Source organism: Monodelphis domestica, chromosome 7, assembly GCF_027887165.1.
Source record: "Monodelphis domestica isolate mMonDom1 chromosome 7, mMonDom1.pri, whole genome shotgun sequence".
Lineage (NCBI taxonomy): Eukaryota > Metazoa > Chordata > Mammalia > Didelphimorphia > Didelphidae > Monodelphis > Monodelphis domestica.
Window position 1 is genome coordinate 157,198,560 of NC_077233.1, and position 19,726 is coordinate 157,218,285.

Sequence of the window (19,726 nt, forward strand, 5' to 3'; positions counted from 1 at the left end):
ATGTTGTGTCAATGAAAAATTCAAGTTTCCTTTCTCTCTCTCTCTCTCTCTCTCTCTCTCTCTCTCTCTCTCTCTCTCTCTCTCTCTCTCTCTCTCTCTTTTCTTTGCTTCCTTCCTTCAAACCTTTTCCTTCTCTCTTAGAATCAATACTAAGTATTGGTTCCAAAGCAGAAGAGTGGTAAGGGCTAAGCAACTGGGGTTAAGTGGTTAAGTGACTTGTCCAAGGCCACACAGTTAGGAAGTGGCTGAGGCCAGATTTGAACCCAAGACATCCCATATCCAGGCCTGGCTTTTTCTCCACTGAGCCACCTAGATGTCCCTGTCTATTACTTATTAAAAATGATGAAAGCCACTAATATTAAATACAACATAGTCATAATTCATACTTGAAGTAGAAGTTTGAATAAATGATCTGTGATCTAAGATTCTTGAATCTATTAATTCATATTTATTTACATTTGTACAGGCTCTCTTGATTTTGTCACCTAGCCTACTTCAATAACCTGCTGGTGGGTATTCCTGCCTCAAGTCTCTTCTTATTCCAATCTATCCTCTATTTAGCCATTTAATGTAATTTCCCTAAAGTGTAGGTTGAACCATGAAAGCCTCTAGTCAGTAAACTCCAGGGGTTCCTTTTTGCCTCCAGGATCAAACATAAAACCCTTTATCTGAAGTTTAAAACCCTTCCTAAACCAATCCCTCCTACCTTTCTAGTCTTACACCTTATTCCTCACCAGTGGCACTGGATCACCAATGGCACTGACCATTGTTCTTTGCTGTTCCACAAATGAGACACATTATTTCTCTGCTTCAGACATTATCTCTGCCTTTCCCCCATTCCTAGAATGCTCTCCCTTCTCATTTCTGCCTACTGGCTTCCTTTAAGTAACAACAAAAATCCATTCTTCTATGGGAAGTCATTCCTAACTCCTCTTAATTTCAGTGCTCCCTTTTTGTTAATTATTTCCTAATCATCCTGTGACATAGCTTGTTTGTATATACTTGTCTGTGTGTTGTCTTCACCCTTAGATGGTGAGCTCCTTGAGGACAGGGACTGTTTTTTGTCTATTTTTATATCCCCAGCACTTAGCACAGTGTCTGGCACATAGTAGGTATTTAATAAATATTTATTGGTTGATTGCTCTATATCTCAAAATATACCCAACTGCATTTTCTTTACTATCTCTGTCTGCCTGCCTGCCTGTCTGTCTGCTAGGTGGCACAATGGATAATATACTGGATCTAGAGGCAGGGAGACTGGCTTCAAACACTTAACTAGCTGTGTGATCCTGGGCAAGTCACTTAACACTGTCTCAATTTCCTCATCTGTAAAATGAGCTAGAGCGGGAAATGGCACACCACTCCAGTACCTTTGCAAGAAATGCCCAGATGGGGTCATGAGGAGTGGGACATACCTGAAACAGCTGAAGAATGCCAAATAGACACACATATGTGTATATGTACATATATAGACACAAGGCTTTATATTTAATATATACGTATCCACACATATAAGTCTTTATATATTATACATGTATGCACTCACATATATACAGACACAGACAGACAGGCAGAAAGAAACGCTCAATTTTTAAAAAAGCTCATTATTTCAGACAGATGAAGTGTTGGATGTCCCTTACCAAGATGTCACCTCTTCCAGGTTGTACTGTTGGCCCAGGTTGGCTCGGACCATAAGTTGGAAGGTTGTTTTCATCGTCTTTTTCAGGAGATCTGGTAGGTGTTTGTGTTTCTGTCAAATTTTCTTCATCTGTTGTATCCTGAAAAAAAGCGGTAATTACCATCACTTATCTTATTTAGCATGTTGCCATGCCGTTTGGATGCAAGTCATGGAATATCACAATCTGTGAAGAATTCACGTTGTGGGTTACAAACAAAGAATCAAACAGGAGGGGGACAGAAAGTGTGTCATCAGAGCAGTTTGACCAAAAATAAAAAAAATAAATGGGTCAGTCTAGTCCAGTCGCACAGTGAGAGTAAGGGAGTATCCATTCAGTGTCAAGGCCATGAGTAGTTCTTTGATACTTCCAAAGATCTTCGATTTTCTGGGGATGGACATCCACTTCCTCTACATCACAATAAATCATGTTTTGGCACATTTTATATTTACCTTCATACCTGCCATTCATTACCTTCCTGAATTGCTGTGGCTCCCCAAACTCCATCACTGCTGGCCAACCTTCTGGGATGAGCAGCCCCCAGGCCAGTCTTACCCTCAAAGAATTGGCACCTGATCCATCACTGGGCCCATACTTAAAGTTTTCCTATCTTAGTAAGTCCTTCCAGAGATTGTGCCCATTAGCACAGCCATCAAGAAATTGACACTGAGTCATTTGCTTGACAACATGATGTATCATGATAAACCATTAGGGGACCTCTGTATAGACATGAAATAATTTTTTTTGGTGATAGTATGCCTAATAAAAAGTTGCTATTGGGGGCAACTGTTTGCTCAGTGGATTAAGAGCCAGGCCTACAGACAGGAAGTTCTGGGTTCAAATATGGGCTCAGATACTTCCTAGCTGGGTGACCTTGGACAAGTCATTTAACCTCCATTGCCTCGCTCTTACCACTCTTCTGACTTGAAACTAATACATAGTATTGCTTCTAAAGCAGAATATAAGGGTTTAAAAAAGTCACTATTAAGGTTGAAATCAGCAAATGAAGTGCTCTCTACTGAATTGACACTTAATTTACTACTCACCTTGTCTCCACTTATTTCAAGGAATTCTTCATTTCCTGAACCAAACTCTTGAGCATTCTTGGTCTCTGCTTCTGGGTCACTGTCAGTAGCATTGTCTTCTTCTTGTTTGTCATGAACTATATCACCAGATCCTAAATTGAAAGAATGGTCGAATATTCTATTAAACATATGAGACTATATTTCTATACTAAAGACTAGGTGAAAATGAGATGGACATTCTCCATAGGACACACATTCATACACATGCTAATTAGCCCTGCTTTGCTTAGAAGCTTCACTGTCCACTACTGGCTTTTTCTTTTTCTTAAAAAGACCACTAGAGAGTGCTTGTAGCCAACTGGGTCCCCATTTCAACAGTCCTTATTTAACCAGTACAAAAGCAAGGCTTGGTCTATGAAGATATTCTTGCTACATAGGATTTTGGAGTTGGAAAGAATTTTAGAAATGTCTCATTCCACAGATGAGGAAACTAAGACCCCAAGAGAGGGGAAGTGATTTGGTCAAGGTCACATGCTTTTTGGTCCAACAAACAATTCTTTTCCTATTAACATCCCAGGATATAGAACACTAATATAATTTGTTGAAATGTGATCATTTAAGTCAAAAATATTTTGCAGGGAAGGGGAAGGACAGGTAGGTGTGGAGCAAATTACATAGTGCTAAATGATTGGCTTAATTGGTTCACCAAAATGACCAGTCATTTTGGCATCTAATTTAATCCCTAACTCTTCATTCCACAGGATCAACACTGACGAGGTTAATATCTCTCGGCATTTAGGAAATACCAAATTAATTACTCCCTAAATTTCTGCTCATCTTATTCATTCACTTAACATTTATTGAGACTGTGTGAGATACTGAGGAAACCTCAAAGATGAAATAAAACTTAATCCCTGCCTACATGGAGCTTAGGGGAAAAGAGGATACAGATACACAAATAAATGTTATTCAGATTGGAATTTAAATGCTTAAAGGTGCACAAAGTGCTATAGAAAAGTTGAGAAAGAAATCCATTTCTGCTGGGGTGTAGGACAGAAATCAGCAAAAGGAATGCCATTGAGCAGATTGCATTTGAGCAGAACATTGAAGGATAGTAAGATGTTACCAGAGGAAAATGGAAATGGGAATGGGGGTCAAGTAAAGCTTTCCAGGTATAGGAGACAGTATAAATAAAGTTTAGAGGTGGAAATAATAATAATAATAACTAGCATTTATATAAGGTATCCCAAAAATTCAGTGAAAATTTAAGCTGATAGCTTATAGCTTAAAATTTCATTAAGACTTTGGAGATACCTTATATAAGTGCTTGTCATTATTATAGTATTATGGGAATTAAATTATATAAAAGTCTTAGTAAAGGTTTAAGCTAATAGCTTGTAGCTTAATAGGGAATAACTTAACATAGCTGAAAATTTCACTAAGACGTGGGACACTTTGTAGAAGTGCCAGCTATTTTATAATGAGTATTATATAGTATACAAAAGTCTTTATGAAGTTTTAAGCAAATAGCTTATGGCTTAATCTCTTATAGTTGAATAACTAATAGCTTAAAACTTTACTAAGATTTTTATATATTATGTAGCCCTCATAATATTGGAAGAATAACTAGCATTTATACAAGATATCCACAAAGTAAAATGAAGGGATTAGACTAGCTCTAGAGGTCCTTTACAGCTTTAGGTATTTGGTCTTATGCATCTTTGGTCCCTATTTTCTATTTCACTAGGATTCTTCAAGTATTAATTTTCAGTTTGGGTTCAAAATATTCTATCTCCAGGAAAGAACAATAAAATCAGGATTTGATCATGGGCCAAAACCTTGAACAAAGCATTTCCCCTCTCAGAGCCTGAATTTTATCATTTGTAAAATGATGGGGCTAGGTTAGATGGTCTCTAAATCCTCTTTTATTTCCAAATCCTATGATCCTATAATTTTGTAATTGCTCCTTTAAAAGATTGCAGTTGATCATGAATTTAGTTACTATATCTTATACACTGGTACAGTGATGGCAAACCTTTTAGAAACCGAGTGCCCAAACTACAACCCTCACATTACATATAAGCCTTCCACCTTACCCCAGACAGGGGAGGGAAGAAGTATTCCCATTGGACTGCTGCGCAGAGGGGCAGGTGATGTGAGAAATGTCCTCAGACATGATGGAGAGAGGGAAGGGAGCAGTCCCCTCATGCATGCCATAGGTTTGCCAATGCAGCATTGGTAGATTCCCATTTGTCACTGAGCAAAATTTTTTGTTATAAAAAAGTCCCAGAGTGCAAAATGAATTAAAGAACCTGCCTTGCTCTGAGTTGCTAGAGTTTGTATAACTGGAGTTGGTGATCTCAGGGCTATCCTCAGTTTTAGAGGTATCTTTAGCTGTAGGGTTATCCTCAGCCTCAGGACCATCCTCAGTCTCAGCATCACCTGAAAGCTCCATTTCCTTAGATTCAGGTAGTGTTGTTGGAGGTTCTTCAACTGGCTCTGCTTTTGTTTCTTCGGGCTAAAAAATTTTAAAAATATTTCATATCAATAAGCAAAGGAAATATCTCTGAATAGTTTGGGGAAAGAAAATATATTCATAAAATGCTGATTAAGCCAAGACTAAGTTTGTTCACCTTCAAAGTAGCAATATCAGAAAGAAAGATTTTTTATACAGACATGGAACAATTGAAGACTGACTTAGTTTTCTTCCAAAGAATCTTATTTAAGAATCTGTCCTTTTTAAAATATTCAAATGATTGTCAATGTTCTATTTACTGTGGAAAATGCTTGGCAATGAAGTTCGTATTTAAAACCACACAGCATTTTTGGGAATAAGGTAAGATGAGGCAACATGTGGGAGTGTGCTTTATAAATTTTGAAGCAACAATTATAGAAATGTGCCATATATTTATTGTTATTATATGACTATTTTATTAGGAAGAGTTTCCTTACCCCAAAGCTCTCTATACAATGAAATCAAGGCCCAATCCTTTCCTCTATCCTCTAATGAATAAATATCCTTTTTATAAATGTTTGTTGACTGACTCACTTGATCCAAATAGTGACAGAACACAATAGCATAAGGAAAGTCTTAGTTGGAACTTCAGTGTTATCTTTCACCCTTCATACTCCCTCACCTCACATGGCCCAATCAGTTGCTAAATATCATGTTTTATATTTCCACAACATCTTTCACATCCAGAATTGTGATGGCAAATATTTAAAACTTGCTATCCCAAAAAAGGACACACTTTTAAGTTTAATCTATATCATTAACATTTTCTCAATCACTTTCCCAAGTTTAAATAATTAATAAAACAAGTCCTAATTTGTGGCATTTGTCTATTTCTGTGGTGTAAATGCTCACACTGAAAATTTAACAATCAACTATGGCGAGCCAGTAAAAGGCAGCTCTAGCACATCATTGCATCTACTACCTTTTCATGACTCACAAAGCCATACCATGGTTCAGGTCCTCATCCCCATTTGCATGGACTACTGCAATGGAAACCTAATTGGTTTCTCTAACTCAAACCTCTGAACTCTAACCTATCCTCTGCACCATAGCCAAAGTAATTTTCCTTAAGGGGAGGTCTGTCTACGTCACTCCTCCATTCAATTAATTCCAGTGACTCTATTGTCTCTAGGATAAAATATAAACTGTTTGGCTTTTAAAACCTTCACAATCTGGATACCCAAAATATCTTTTTGGTTTTATATTACTCTGCTTCTAGGATTCAATAGTTAAATCACCTGGCCATTATACTGTTCCTCACATACATCTCAATCTTCCATTTCTGTGTCTTTGTTGTGGCAGTCTTATCACCTGGAGTGTACTCTCTCCTCATCTTTGCCTCTTTGAATCCCTTCTTTCCTCTAATTCTCAATTCATACTAAACTTAAATGAGGCCTTTCCTGATCCTCTGATAGTCTAGTGCTTTCTTTTTCAATACTGCTTTGAATTTATACATGGTACATATACACATGCATACTATACACATATATGTATGTAAAATATATGTATGTGAATATTCTCTGTGTCTATCTACATCTCTCTTGTCATCCCTCCCTCTACCAAACTTAAGACCTTTTCCTCATTAGCGCCATAGGCCAATCATTGATATTCTTTTTTCTGTTTCTGCTCTCTGAAATAAGGAAAAGGAATTATTGCCTCAGAAAACATTTCTCATGCAGCCACTAGCCAACAAAGACTTGGGTTGAATCTCTCATGAGGAAATTCCTGTAGTAATCTACTGATTTCTGGATAATTTCCCATTTGACCCCAGAAATACCTTTCTCCATTCCCCCCCCCCCCAAATTAGCACACTCCCACTAGAGACTGCTATTCTTCAAAAGGTCACACAGACTCAGCCCTCTCCCTCCCAATTATTTCCATGCAGGAATCCACAAGGAGCCATACATAACTCATTCACAAAGAGAATCAAGGAATGGAACCTACTTTAATCCCTTGTTTCACACCCAACATCCACAAAATATTCCCAGTGATAGTCTCTCTCTCTCTCTCTCTCTCTCTCTCTTTCTCTCTCTCTCTGAGTCTTCCTCTCTTTCTTTTTCCCCTTTCTCTCCTTCTGTCTATCTTATCACTCTGCCTCTATCTTTTTCTCTCCTCCCTCTTTCTTCTTACCTTCTTCTCTCCCTCCCCTTTTCTATCTCACTCTCTGTCTCAGTTTCTCTCTGTGACTGTCTTTCTCTGTGTCTGTGTGTGTCTCTATCTCTCTTCTCCCTTTCTTTTCACCCTCTCTCTCTCTCTATCCTCTATCTCCCTCAGTTTCTCTCTTTCTCTCCCCACTTTTCTTCTCCCCTGCTTCTTGCCCTCTCTATGTCTCAATCTCTGTCTCTCCTCCTTCCTTACTCACCTCCTGCCCCAAACCTGAAAGTACTGATTCCTTAATGGTAAGAAATATCATGGAAGCATACCAAAATGCTAATACTTTCTTCAGTGAGGCTCAGTAGCCCTAGAGAAGGAAGATAGAAATGAGATGATGGGTATTACCCAGTGATTTATAGGCATAATGGAAGATGTGAGAGGGGGAAAGGAAAGAGGGAATACAAGGAAGGAATTTTAGGTTTGTAACTAGTGAAACATGAAGATGTCAAATCTTGGCACAAGGCTGGGAAATGAAACTCAAGTGGGAAAGATGAACTAAGAGAAAAGGGAAAAGAAAGGAGACTCAAGGTCATAATTAGAGCAAATGATAAATTTAATGTATGTGAGAAAGTCTGAGAAACAGAAGAATGGCAAGTTGTGGTCAAACAGCAGAATTTCAGAACAGCAAATGGTAATGATGTCCTTCTCTTCCTCTTTTCTCTAATGCACAAAGGTAAAAGAAGCAAGGAGTGTCTCTCTGTCTTAGTTTTGAGCTGCGATGGCCTTGACTCAAGGCAGGCTCAATTAGTCCCAGGAGACAAAATTTAATTCTGTTGTATTTATCAGTGTGTCCTTAACATTAGGACTAAAAATATATCCTCTATTTATAGATGCTGTTTTTATGGACTTTCATATTTATATTGGGCTAGAAAATTTTCCCCAATTTCCATATGCCTCCATTAGGGGACAGGTGAGAAAATTGAATCCCTCTGGCATGAATTTCTTTCCTCTCTTATTCTTCTTACCATCATCAACTTCTATTCCAAAAGAAGAATATCTACTGCTCACTAGAGCGGATTCTCTGACCTATATCTTTGATCTCATTTGCTCTGGCCCCTTCCAAGATCTTACTCCATTGATTGTCCTCTCTCTCATGTGTTTTCATGCTTCCCAACTCAACAAAAAAGACTTTCCTTGGTCTTTCCATCTCATCTAGCTACCATCCCTTCTCTTTGTTCCTCTTCACTACTAAATTTCTTTCTTTTTTTTTTAAATCTATAGTTAAAGCACTCCCACTATCTCACTACTCATTTTTCCTAGAACTGAACTTCCTTCCCTAACACTCTACTAAAATCACTTTCGAATACTTCATGGCGTAGGAGACGTGTAAGTTGTGCTTTAAGTGTGGGCAGAATTTCGATAAGTATAGATGGGGATGGACGAGGCTTTTCAGATAGAATGGAATAAGCAAAGGAACTGAGGGGGAAAGAAGGTACTTGGTACACGGGAGTTTTGTGTGAGCTATTTAGTTCTTTTTCTTAGGACTTTTTCGTCTTTGGTTGATATGACCATTCAGGATCCCAGAGCTTAGCACAATGTCCAACACATAGTAGGGACTCTAAATTCTAAAGTGTAGTGACCCTTTCAAGGTTTAAGAGGCCTTGTATCCCAGCCAAAACAAACTCATTTTCCATGACCCCTATCATTACCAATTAGACCCAAGAGACATAATCGGATTCTATTGTATAAACTGATGACCAGTAAAACAATTAGTATAAGTAATCAGTATAAGCTGATGATCTGTCAGTAAAACAATTTATTAATTCAGCCACTTACTGGGGGTTGAGTATATGTGATGGCTTCTTGTATTTCAGCAACATCTTCTGCTTCTTGAAAACCACTGGTCTCTCCAGATGCCTAGGCAAAATCAAATCATACTCAGAGCCATGTGAAAGAAAATACAAGATAGGTTGTTCTACCTCTCCCAATTCCAAATAGCTAAAGAACTGAAGTATAAAACCACTATATCTATCATAAAAGGTGAAATCTGATTAAGGAATAATAGCTTGCTTGTCCCTCTATGGTGATATACTTTTATTTTTTTTAATTTAATCTAATATTTAAACCCTTATCTTCCATTTGGAATCTATACTGTCTATTGGCTCCAAGGCAGAAAAATGGTAAGAGCTAGGCGATGGGGGTTAAGTGACTTGTCAGAGTCTAGCTAGGAAATGTCTGAGGCCACATTTGAACTCAGGACCTTTGTAGGCCTGGCTTTCAATCCATTGAGTCACCCATCTGCTCCTGTGATATACTTTTTTTTTTTTAGTATTTTTCCATGGTTGCATGATTCATGTTTCTCTCCCCTTCCATAGCCAACAAGCAATCCCACTGGGTTATACATGTACTATGTGGTATGCTTTTTAAAATCTTCATTTTTTAAATAGTCAATTTAAACATCTGTTTGACATAAATTTCACTTTTAAATCAACTGATTTTTTAAATATTGGGTAATACCTGGTGAATAAATAAAATGAAAGAATTTAAAATGAAGGGATAAGAAAAATCAGTGGCTTTCAGTTCTGTTTTTATTCATTCTCATTTACAGAACATAAAGGATTACTCAATTTAGGTTAATTCTTGCATGAGCATATGTGCATTGTATCTATTATAATTTATTTTAATCCTAAAATCCAGTTGCCCTTTTTTGTGGCAATGGAAAATGAATGGAAAATATACCATTGCTAGTCATCAGCTGGTGATGGATCTAGGATCTTAAAAAAAATGTAGAGGTCATATGGTTCAATCCTATCTAAAGTAAAAATACCCACCATAATGTTCTTGACAAATGGTCATACAACTTCTCCATGGAGACATCTAGGGTCAGGGAACTCACTACCCTCCAAAGTAGCTCATTCCAATTTTAGATAGTTCAGATTCTTAGTCAATTTTTTCTCATATTGAGCTGAAATTTTCCTCTCTCTAATTTACAACCACTGTTTAGTGGAGCCAAGTTGAACAAGCCTAACCCTCTCTTATTTATGACAACTCTTAAATAATTTGAATAATGCTATAATTTATCGTCTAAATCTTTTCTTCTGCAGGCAAAATATGTCAAGGCCCTTCAACAAAACCTATGAAGATATATCTTCAGGAAATTATTGTCTTCTTCTAGATACATTCTCCAGGGTTTCAATGTCTTTTCTAAAAATGTAGTTATTGGGAGCCTTCATGATTAGCTTTCTTTGGCAAAATTATGATTTTCTTTTGATACTTCAGTTCTTTAGCTATTTGGAATTGGGAGAGGTATAACAACCTGTCTTCTATGCCCTACCCAAACCCCACTACTATTCAATTCCAGCCGAATATGCTTTGGAAAAGGAGTAGTAATGAATTGTATAACTGGACCAAAGAAACAGTTTTTTTTTATTGTTAATAAGGTAGGACCTCTTTAATGCAAATTGATTCATCCCTTAAAAGGTGGCACCTCTACCCATTAACCCTTAAATTTGACATAGAATTTGAAATACTGTACATTTTTGCTTCTAAAACTCAGGAGAGGTTGAGAGGCAGGCTATAAAGATTCTAGTAAGATGGTAACTAGACTGGAAATAGTAAGATTTTCTGCTGGATCCCTCACAGGTTTTTAGCCCATTGTCCAAAGAGGAAGGAAGAGTTGTGTTCTATAGTGGTTCCTTCTTCTTTTTGTCAGACAGAGCAGCCACTGGTAGTAGTATCCTTCTTTCCCTCTTCTTTCTATCAGACAAAGGTGCATGAGGCACTGGCTGTCTGTCTGTCTTAGTTTTGACTTGAGATAACCTTATGGTCTTGTCTCAAGGAATGCACAATTAGGCCCAGGAGACAAATTCTATTTTATTTGCAATTGTGTATCTGTATCACTAGAGCTACTGTTATAAAATTCATCCTTTATTTATGGAAGTTGTTTTAATAGGTTTTCATGTTTACACCGAGGTAGAAAATGTTCCCCAATTTCTATATGCTTGCAAGCCCTCATTAAATATCTCTTCTCCCCTCTTGAACAATTTTTTTTTTGTATATTTGATGGCATTTGGTCAGTTTCACAGCCCATGTTTCATTGCTTAAAGATGCTAAGAGCATTCCTGGAATCATATCCTTCAAAAATTTAGTAGAGAAAATGAGCATAAAAGAGTCTTCAGAAGAGGTAATTCCCTGTCTGTGGTGTCCATAACTAGGACCACAAACCAACAAAAGCATTAAAGTCCTGTAAAAACACCCCAAATAGAACGTGGGCCAAAGCACATTCGGAATGCAAAGTTTTAAATTTTTTGAAATGTGAGAGTTTACATTAAGGAAGTGATCAGCTAGGAAGTCAGCCATTGTCTGTGGCAGCAGCTCCATTAGACTTGAATTACCAAGTAGAGGAATACTCACATACGGGTCATCATCTTCACATTGGTCCTTGGAAGGGTGGGGATCTGGCTGGATGGTTAACTGTTGTATTGAGCCCTGACGGAAAACAGAATTGGTGATAGAGTCAACATAAAAGGGCCATGAGTATAAACGTAGATTCTGATTCTTACATCATCTACCAGCAGTTAAAAGATTTATATGAATTCCTACTGCATTTGGACCTGGTAAATGTTTTTGTTTAATAGTTTTTGTTTTTGTCACAAAAGAGAGTTCAATTTGTAGGGAGTGAGTGAGAAATAAATGTAAGTGTGAAAAAAGATGACATCAGTAATATATATTTTTAAAAATAAATTTAGCTTCCTAGGACACATAAAAGAAATCTTAAAATGTTTTAAAACCAAGCTCCATGATGCAACCAAGTGCAAGGATGATCAAACTGGCTGTCAGTACATCGTCCAGTAGTTCCTTCATAGTATAATTAGAAATATTTAATCAGGGGAACATTTTGCTCATTTTGTGGTGATTTATTAGAATAATTTATGACTGTGTTCAGTTTTTAAAAATATCTTATTAGGATGAAGAAGCTTTATAGCTACTGAAAATTTATAGATGTATCCTAGACTAAAATCTTACTTTGCTTATTTATTATATTGTAGAGGGGACCTTATGTTTTCCATAGCTTCATAAGCACTGAAAGTGACTACCAAACTAGACATTCTTCATATATAGTCCCTAAGATGCACAGTCATCAAGAGACCAACCAGAAGTTTAACCTCTAGGTAGTATACTGTATACACATGTATACATATATATATATGCAACTAAGTGGCACAGTGGATAGAGCCCTGGGTCTAGAGTTAGGAAGACTCATCTTCCCAAGTTCAAATTCAACACCAGACACTTACTAGCTGTGTGACCCTGGGTAAGTCACTTAACCTTGTTTGCCTCAGTTTTCTCATTTATAATATGAGCTGGAGAAGGAAATGGCAAACCACTCCAGTATCTTAGCCAAGAAAATTGCAAATGAGGTAACAAGAGTCGTACATGACTCAACAACAATAACATCTTACATGGCAGTATTAAATTGATAATCATAGATCTAAAGGTATTTGAGAGGAGTCAGTAGGAACCATCAGGGCTTTCCCAGGACTAAGAAAGCATGAGCCAGGGAGAGGGCACAGAGATATCCAGAGTAAAAGACCCTAAGTTTTCTAGGAGCAACTCAAGTTCAGTTCCTAGTTGACTCCCTTGCACTCCTTGCATCTAAACTTCAGCAAATGCCCTCAGCCTTAGATTGTGACCTATGATTTGATTCATATAGAGAACTCCCAGGTCAGAAAATTTTGTCTCTGATGCAGATCAGAAACTCCTTTGTAACTTATCGTGTTAGGAACTATTCAGAGAACTAAGAGGCTAAGTGACTATATTTTAGAGGTAGCACTTGAACCTAAGTCACTAGTGTGAGAGTTGATTGTTAAGTTTTCAGTGACAACATTTAAACCTCTCAGATCAGCAAATGCTATAGATCTGGGCTTGATTTATTTTGGTAATAGTCTAGAATTTAAAAAGGATGGAAAAAATATAAAAATGCAGATTAAATATAAAAGTATATCTTACATTCAACACTGATGCCCTCCCCCCAGAGTCAGTTGTTAAACATTTACCCATCACTCCTCTGACTTAAGTCTTCTTAGTTTTCAGGCTACCTCTCTATCCACTATACCATGCTGCTTTTAGTCTTTCAAAAAATATGAAAAAGATAAATGAAAACTCATATTCATATGTGTCTTATAAAGAGATTTATAAAGTATTTTATATCCATTATCTCATGTGAACATAGTATCTAATCAAATTATTAGCTCTATTATTATCATCCTTATTTTGTAGATGAAGAAAGAAAAGCCTGAGGCAGCTGTGGCTAAGTGTATAGAATGACCTAAATTCAATTCCTAGCTGTGTGACCCTGGGCAAGTCACTTAAACTCTGATTGACTGGCAAAAGTTGCCACTGGAGAAAGAAATGGTAACCCACTCCAGTATCCCTGCCAAGAAATCTCCATGGATAGCTATAGTCCATGGGTCATGAAGAATCATATACAATTGAATGGCTAAACAACAAAGAAAATCAAGTAAGTGACTTGTCCACGATCACTCTGCCTGTAAGTGTCTAAGGCAGCATTGGAACTCCAATACTCACTCTAACCACCATGCCATATGACTTCTTAGGGAGTTTGCTTCTCCCTATGCTCCCAGTGCTTATGGTCTAGCCCATTCTGTGTCTTCTGCCCCATCTTCATCCACATTACTTTCTTGCTATAGCTATGCTCAAAAGACAGCTTAAAATACCATGCATGCCTCAGCTTAATGTTGCCTTTAGCCTTGATATCAGCCATCTCCTATTCATGCTACCCTTTTGTATTCATATTTACTTATGTCCTTCTTGTTCCATCTTTTGTAGATATGTTTTCTAAAGATGAGTTCCTTGAAGAGCTCCTATTCAACCATAGTCGAGACTCTTCTTCCTTATCAAAATTATGATTCCATTGTCAGAGTTTCAATTTTTAGATTCTCAACTGTCATATCCTTCTTGAACCCTTCCTATACCTGAGTCACAATGGAAGCTTCCTTCTCTCCAGACTGTAAGACTTCAGCTTTTTTAATTTTTCTGTATAGTTTTTTTTAATTTTAAAAAGTCTATTCAATTCAACCTCTCTATTCGCCCCAACCTACTTTAGTTGTGAAGGCTGGATCTGGGTAGTAGAAGAATCAAACTTTACTTTCTCACTCCCACTCAAATATCCTCAGTGCATTGTTGGTTTTTTCAATGACAGCATTAAGTATAAGCTGACTCATGGACTGCTTGTTCTCTGGGATGCTGGTGATACTTTCTTCCTGAGAAAAGCAGGATCTGATCTCATCTCAAGAATATCTCAGCTCCACTGCTTACTAGGTCGGACCCTGGACAATTCACTTGTCTTCATCTGTGAAATGCTGAAGTTTAAGTGGATAGCTTCTAAAATACTATGTAGCTCTAGATCCCATGAGAAGGAGAGAGAATATAAGAAGCCTTCACTTTTTGCTTCTTTCCATTTTGTGGCTTTTCCCTTTCAGGGTTGCCTGATCCAGCTAAGTGAGGATGTGGATAGAGTTCTGGGTCTGGAAAGGTCTGGACAACTCCTTTTCCTGAGTTCAAATTTGGCTTCAGACACTTATTAGCTGTGTGACCTTGGGCAAGTCACCTCACCCTGTTCGCTTCAGTTTCCTTATCTGCAAAATGAGTGGGAGAAGGAAATGTGAACCACTCCAGGATCTTTGCTAAGAAAACCCTAAATGCAGTCACAAAGATCTGGACACAACCAAAATGACTGGATGACAAAATGAACACTTAACATTCTCTGTTCTCATTGTCTACCATTAGGTCCTTGTGAGGATCAGATAAGAAAGAATTCAGAACTTTCTAAAGGATAACACCTCTAGGGTCAGCTAAGTAGTTTAGTGAATGCCAAACCTAGAGATAGGAGGTCCTCAGTGTCTAATTGGGGAGGCAACATATATGTAACTTGGGTTTGCTGGGGTATGTCTGGTTTGTCCCTGAACTAGGCATGGTCAGATAACGTCAGTTTATACATACATTTTATACATGAATAAATCTCTACATTTATACACATACACATTTATGTCTATCTATCTATCTATCTATCTATCTATCTATCTATCTATCTATCTATCTATCTATCTATCTATCTACATATACACACACATATAGCTTGAGATTGTCTCGGCACATGCATATTTATTTGTACATATATAAATCTAAACATTTATTCATATACATATTTGTTTATAAATTCACATTCAGTAGTTTTTCATTCAGATATAATTCTCTGTGACCCCCATCTGGGTTTTCTTGACAAAGATATTAGAATGGTTTGCTATTTTTTCCTCTCCAGTTGGTTTTGCAGATGAGGAAATTGAGACAAACAGGCTTAAGTGATTTGTCCAGTGTGTGTGTGTGTGTGTGTGTGTGTGTGTGTGTGTGTGTGTTCAAAGGACTGATATTAGATTATTCTTCTTAGATATGGGAGAGAAGTTATTATAGTGCTAGTAAGTGTCTGAGGCCAGATTTGAACTTGCAAAGATGAGTTTCCAGATTCAAAATCCCACACTCCATCCACAGCGTGACCTGCCTGCCCCTATATATGTATATACCCTGAAAGAGAATTTTTTACTTTATTGTCTATCCTGAGTTAACACTAACTTAAGTACCTCACTAGATTGTGAAGACAGAATTAACTTTCCTTTGTCTACCTTTTGATTAAATCAACACAAGCTTGAACTAGGTGGAAGAGCTCACAAACCACTTAGTGAATTCACATCCTCAGAAACTCAGTCAGGATGAGTGAATTTTAGAAAATTCACACCCTTAGATTAGAACTTAACCTTCAGAAGGTAAGAAGTCTATCTCACAGACACTGCCCCTTGGGCAGTGTGGACAAGCTGGAAACTGTGATTAGCCCCTGTGAAGAGGGGAAGGGACAAGGAGCCACCATAAAAGCCACAAAATCCTATGATTTGAAGCAGATTGTCTTTGAGAAGATAGTCTGAAGAGAGTTTCTCCTGAAGATAGTCTTTGAGGGAGCTTCACTGGAGACTGCAGCTTGGATTGTGGACTTGGAGTTCGACTTCAACTTGGACTCTGACTCTTGGACTATTTCATTGGTGAGTGAAAGGCTGACTCCTTTCCTAGTTTCTGAAGAGACTAGTTTCCATCTTGGAAGAGGCCACATGGGTACTCACTACTAGCCTTCCTGGTTGAGAGCTAATTAATCACTGCCTGGAACAAGCAGACCTAGAGCAAAACACTTAGGTTGATAGGATAGATAACTTCTCTATCCCCCTCATGTTTCTTTTGTTTTTTATTGTTTCCTCTCTATTTATAAATACTTGTAAATAAATTTCTGACTCGAGATAAAATAAATATTGGCAACCACATAATTTCATAAAATTATTGTCCAACCATTAGTTTTCACCTTTACAATACATATTATTGAAACAATAAATAAAATCAAGTTTTGAGGGGGAAGTAAACTAGCAATTGGGAAGATCAAGAAAGGTTGCATGTAGAAGGTGGTGTTTCAGCTGAAATATGAAGGAAATCAAGGATTCTAAGAAAAGGTATATCCCAGGTACAGAGAACAGCCTTTACGTAGACATAGACATAGACACAGACATAGACATGGACATAGGAGAAAGAATATTATGTTGGCAGAACAATGCATAGGCCAGTGTGTCTGGATTGCAGAGTGAATGGAAGGGAGCAATGTGTAAGAGGTTCAAAAAGATAGGAAGGGACCAGGTTGGGAAGAGATTTAAATGCCAAAGTGAGTAATTTATTTTTGATACTAGAAACACTAAGGGGTTTATGGGGTTTGCTAACTAGGGAAATGGCATGGTCAGTCTTGTACTTTCAGAAAGTCACTGGCACCTATGTGCAAAGATATTGACAACATTGATATAAACAAATATATCCATCTCTGTGTGTGTGTATACATGCATATATATGTATGTATATATAAAGACAGATCTAATCTCCAGAGCTAATCTCTCTCTTTTGAACTTCAGTTCCATAACACAAGCTGCCTATTGTAATTTTGAATTAGCTGTCCCCTAAGGCATCTGAAACTAAACATATCCAAAAATAGAACTCTACCCTGTCCATTCAACTCTCTTCCAAATTTCCCTGTTGCTTTAAAGGTCACACCACATTTTCTGGTACCCAGGAACAAAAACAAAACATTGGTTTCTTCCTCAGATCTTCATATCCACTCACTCCATTCACCCAGTTGACAAATCTTATCATTTATATCTCCATATTATCTCTCAAATATCTCTCTTTCTCTCTATTCATACAACTATCACCTTAGCACAGGCCCTCATGACCAATCATTAATATAACAGGAAAATTTCTAAAAATTATAGAAGTCAAGAAAGACTGAATTTTTTTTTAAAAGCCATAGAATTCCAATATGGAAAAACTTAAAATTCAACTCACTCAGGCATATCGACATTAAACCTCAAAGCTATATCAACAAAGAAAAGTGATCCTGCAAGCTTCCAGATAAAAAGTTTTATGCATAAATATTCAACCAGAATTCACCAGGCTTTCATGCAAAACAAGAAATTTCCAAGCTTATTGGAATCCAGCATATATGAATGTAGCCTTTAATCCTAGGATTGGTTTCTCAGAAAATCTACTCAGTCTATTTAAGGCTAAATAATAGATATTAGAAGCCAAATAGACCTCAAATATATTTTATTAAGAAAAATCTCCATTTCAAAATGAACTCTGGAAACTGGAATGGACTATAGAAGAAATATCTGAGAGTGTTAAGTAGATTAATAATATTTAAAAAGGATTCAATCACAGAGAAACACTAAATTCTATTTCAATGCCTCTCCAACAACATTGATTGTTCCTGAAACAGAAAAACAAGCATTTCTTGGCGGTGAACCTAGTAGCAAGGAACATCTATGGATTTAGCTAGGCAGATATTTGGATCAAAGACATGGTTTCTCAGCTGATCTGTGCTTGAGCCTACACTCCACTGGCACTCTACTAAATTTTAGGTGAGTAAACACATAGACAATGAGATTATACAATGGTAGCAGAGTATTAGTTAAATGACTAAATAACATCTAGGTTTAAGAAAGGGAACAAAGGAATCAAACTATGAGTGAGAAGTGACTTACACAAAGTCACAAAGATAATGAAGAGGAGAGTCTAGATTTGAACTCTTATTCTTTGATTTCAGGTCCAGAATTCTTTCTAATACTTCAGTGATTCCATGATGTCATTAGAGTAAGACTGAAGACTATGCAACTCTACTTCATTTACTATAATTCACTAGCAAGTCAGGACATTGTCTTGTGAGGTAATTGTTCCTTTTTGATTCAAAGAATGAACAACATGGTAGGCACAAGTGAACATACTTCTGAACCCATTCACAACTTATGTCATAGATTTAGAGATGGAAGAACTTAGACACTGTGTAGTTCAATCACCTAATTTTACAGATGAAGAAACTGAGGACCAGTGATATATTTAAAGCTGAAGGGATCTCATAGACCATCCAATCCAACCTCTCTCTCCTCATTTTACAAATAAGGAAAACGGGGGCCAAGGAAATGAGATGACTTGCCTAAGGTCACACTGGATCTGAACTCACACCTGTATCAACTCTCAAGGTTCTTTCTTTCACTATTTTTGCCTCTTCATTAATCCTTCATAGGAAATTTACCTGATGAGCCAGAGGACTTTTTCCAGCTTGTTTCTTTTGTCTTGTAATAGCCATATTTACTGGAACTCACTTACCTTCCAAATTTGGGGAAAGTCAATTCTATTTAATTCAAAAGATATAATTATGACCCTTATTAATTCATTTTACTTACATATGATACTTTGATACTCACAGTGAATCTTTCTAGTCCTGTGGCTCCAGCATTTCCAACAAATATACCTGAGCTGGACTCAAATCTCAAGGCTTGGGATGACCTCAGAAATTGAATGCGGTTATGTTCCTCACAATCTACAAGGAGTATCACATCGCTTCCTTCAATGACAACCGTAAACCGGTTCCATTTGTTAGTCATTACTGGAACTTTAAATGAGGCAGCCTCTTGGGAAACATGGGAGCCAGGCTCAGTATAATACAGTATTATTTTCTGGGTGCCATCTTGAACTTGTGAGAGCCTCAGTCCTAGGTAAATAATTTTCTGAAATGCATCTGTTATTGCAAATAATACACCTCCATGGTTGCTATCAGGCTTTACAGTTACACTGATTGCAAAATCTGTGTAGAATGTCTCAGGAATTAAAGTTCTTGTTGGACGGCCAATGTTAGCACCTGGTGCAAAACTATAAGCTGGAAATCCTCCATAGCCAGTGATAAAGGAGACGGATGAAGGCAGTGGGACTCCAATTAGTTCTGTGAGATCAAGGTGGCCTTTCGATCCTTGTTCTGTAAC

The 19,726-nt window shown here is 37.3% G+C and overlaps 1 protein-coding gene across 1 annotated transcript in view; it reads right to left on the reverse strand.

Moving 5' to 3' along the window:
- COL15A1 (collagen type XV alpha 1 chain) overlaps positions 1-19,726 on the reverse strand; it is a 224,381-nt gene that overhangs the window by 128,843 nt on the left and 75,812 nt on the right. Inside the window, exons 4-9 of the mRNA XM_007499019.3 lie at positions 19,172-19,719; positions 11,724-11,798; positions 9,147-9,227; positions 5,018-5,219; positions 2,723-2,853; positions 1,641-1,778 (exon numbers count right to left, since the gene is read on the reverse strand). Of these exons, the coding sequence (XP_007499081.2) occupies positions 1,641-1,778; positions 2,723-2,853; positions 5,018-5,219; positions 9,147-9,227; positions 11,724-11,798; positions 19,172-19,719 (1,175 nt within the window). The remainder of the gene's footprint in view (positions 1-1,640; positions 1,779-2,722; positions 2,854-5,017; positions 5,220-9,146; positions 9,228-11,723; positions 11,799-19,171; positions 19,720-19,726) is intronic.